Raw genomic sequence first — 1,799 nt, 5'->3', positions numbered from 1 at the left:
GGGGGCCAGGTGGCGGAAGCGACAGTAGGGCATGGCGAAGGCCCACAGCAGCACCAGCAAGAAGTTCATCAGCGATACCTGGGGCAGCGGCCGCGTCAGCACCCCAGCGTGCCCGGCCGACCCTCCCCACCCCAGTGTCCTGAGGCTGGTACCTCCTGCAGGGCCACCCAGACGGTGTAGAGAGCCACCAGCTTGAGGACATGGAGCTCCAGCAGGCGTCCCACAAAGACCTGTCCGCGGGTCAGCATCTCCGAGAAGGTCCAGCCCAGCACCATCAGGCGCTCCAGCACCAGCCCCCATTTGGTGGGTGCTGTGGGGACGTGGACTGTCATGGACACCCTTGCAGCCACTCTGGCTCAGAGGACACCCCAACCCATCTCTGTACCCTCCCCAGGCTCAGAGGACACCCCAACCCATCCCTGCACCCTCCCAGTCCCCTTTCCTGGCTCAGGACACCCCAACCCATCACCATACCCTCCCAGACTTGGAGGATACCCCAATCCATCTTCATACCCTCCCAACCCTGTCCTGACTCAGAGGACACCCCAACCCATCCCCATACCCTCCCAGGCTCAGAGGACACCCCAGCCCATCCCAGCACTATCCCAGCCAGCCCCTTCCTGGCTTGGAGGATGCCCCAATCCATCTCTGCATCCTCCTACCCCATCCTGGCTTGAAGGACACCCCAATGCATCCCCAGCCCCTTCCCAGCACCCTGTCCCCACCCGGTACCCTGTGTCATGGTGTCGGAGTCGCCCATCCCGGCGCTCTCAGCAGCGGCAGCATCCCGCAGCAGCCGGCTCCCGTGCAGCTCCTCGGGTCTGCGAGGAAGAAGGCTCAGCATGGGGACAGGGGGCTCGGGGTGCCAGGGGGGGTCACCCCAGCACAGAGCCCTACCTGGGGATGTGGCGGGGTGGCGGGGTGGCAGCAGGGATGTGCTCCAGGTCGGTGATGTGCATGAACCGACGGTGGAAGTAATGGAGCTGGAGGATGCAGGCCAGGAGGAAGAAGCCTGGGATGAGGGTGCTGGAGAAGAGCTCGGAGACGCTGAACTGCTCCAGGCCCAGGTCACCCAGCCTGGGCAGGGAGGAGAGGGTCAGCGTGGGGCTGCATCCATCCCACCCTGCACAGGCATCAAGCTGGCACACGGGGCTCCAACCCCACCTCCCCCCGTGCCTCAGTTTCCCCACGTGCAATGCATCCCTCAGCCATGCCCTCCGTGCCACCACGGGGCCGGTGGCAGCAGCAGAGATCCCGTGGTGGCTTGGGGACACTCACTGCTCATCGGTGAGGCCCGTCAGGTTCCTCCAGTACATGGGGAAGTCCTCGAACTGGAAGGTGTAGACGGCGATGAGCACCAGCATGGTGTACGCCACCACCAGCCACCAGAAGCCCTTCAGCACCTTGCGCCACAGGCTGTAGTACACCTGCGGGGACGGGGACGTCAGCGGGGCACGGGGACATCAGCAGGGCCACGCAGGGGATGGGGATGGGGACGGGTAGGGGTCCCTGGCCCCCCTACCTGGAAGAGGGTGAGGCAGAGGAGGAAGAGGAACATGTAGACGATCTTGTAGACGACGAGGCGCCCGGCGAAGCTCACCACGATGAACATGCCGGCGCAGACACAGATCCAGTATTTGGCGTAGAAATCCCGCACCAGGTCCCCCAGCACCTTCAGCACGTCCCGCTGCCGGCTGGGCTCTGCAGGGCAGGGAGGGGGCTGCAGGCAGCCGGCGGGGGGACCCGCGTGTCCCCCCCTCCCCGGCAGGCGCCCCCCCCCGGGGCCCCGCACCCCCGCG

General features: G+C 66.1%; 1 protein-coding gene across 1 annotated transcript in view; it reads right to left on the bottom strand.

Annotated features, from left to right (window-relative positions):
- Positions 1-1,799, bottom strand: part of PIEZO1 (piezo type mechanosensitive ion channel component 1) — a 17,391-nt gene that overhangs the window by 11,589 nt on the left and 4,003 nt on the right. Inside the window, 6 exon segments of the mRNA XM_035895189.1 lie at positions 7-78; positions 153-310; positions 733-821; positions 898-1,077; positions 1,279-1,427; positions 1,523-1,720. Of these exon segments, the coding sequence (XP_035751082.1) occupies positions 7-78; positions 153-310; positions 733-821; positions 898-1,077; positions 1,279-1,427; positions 1,523-1,720 (846 nt within the window).

This window comes from Egretta garzetta, unplaced genomic scaffold (genome assembly GCF_000687185.1).
Source record: "Egretta garzetta isolate BGI_Z169 unplaced genomic scaffold, ASM68718v1 scaffold395, whole genome shotgun sequence".
Taxonomy (NCBI): Eukaryota; Metazoa; Chordata; class Aves; order Pelecaniformes; family Ardeidae; genus Egretta; species Egretta garzetta.
This window is presented reverse-complemented; position numbering and strand designations above follow the sequence as displayed.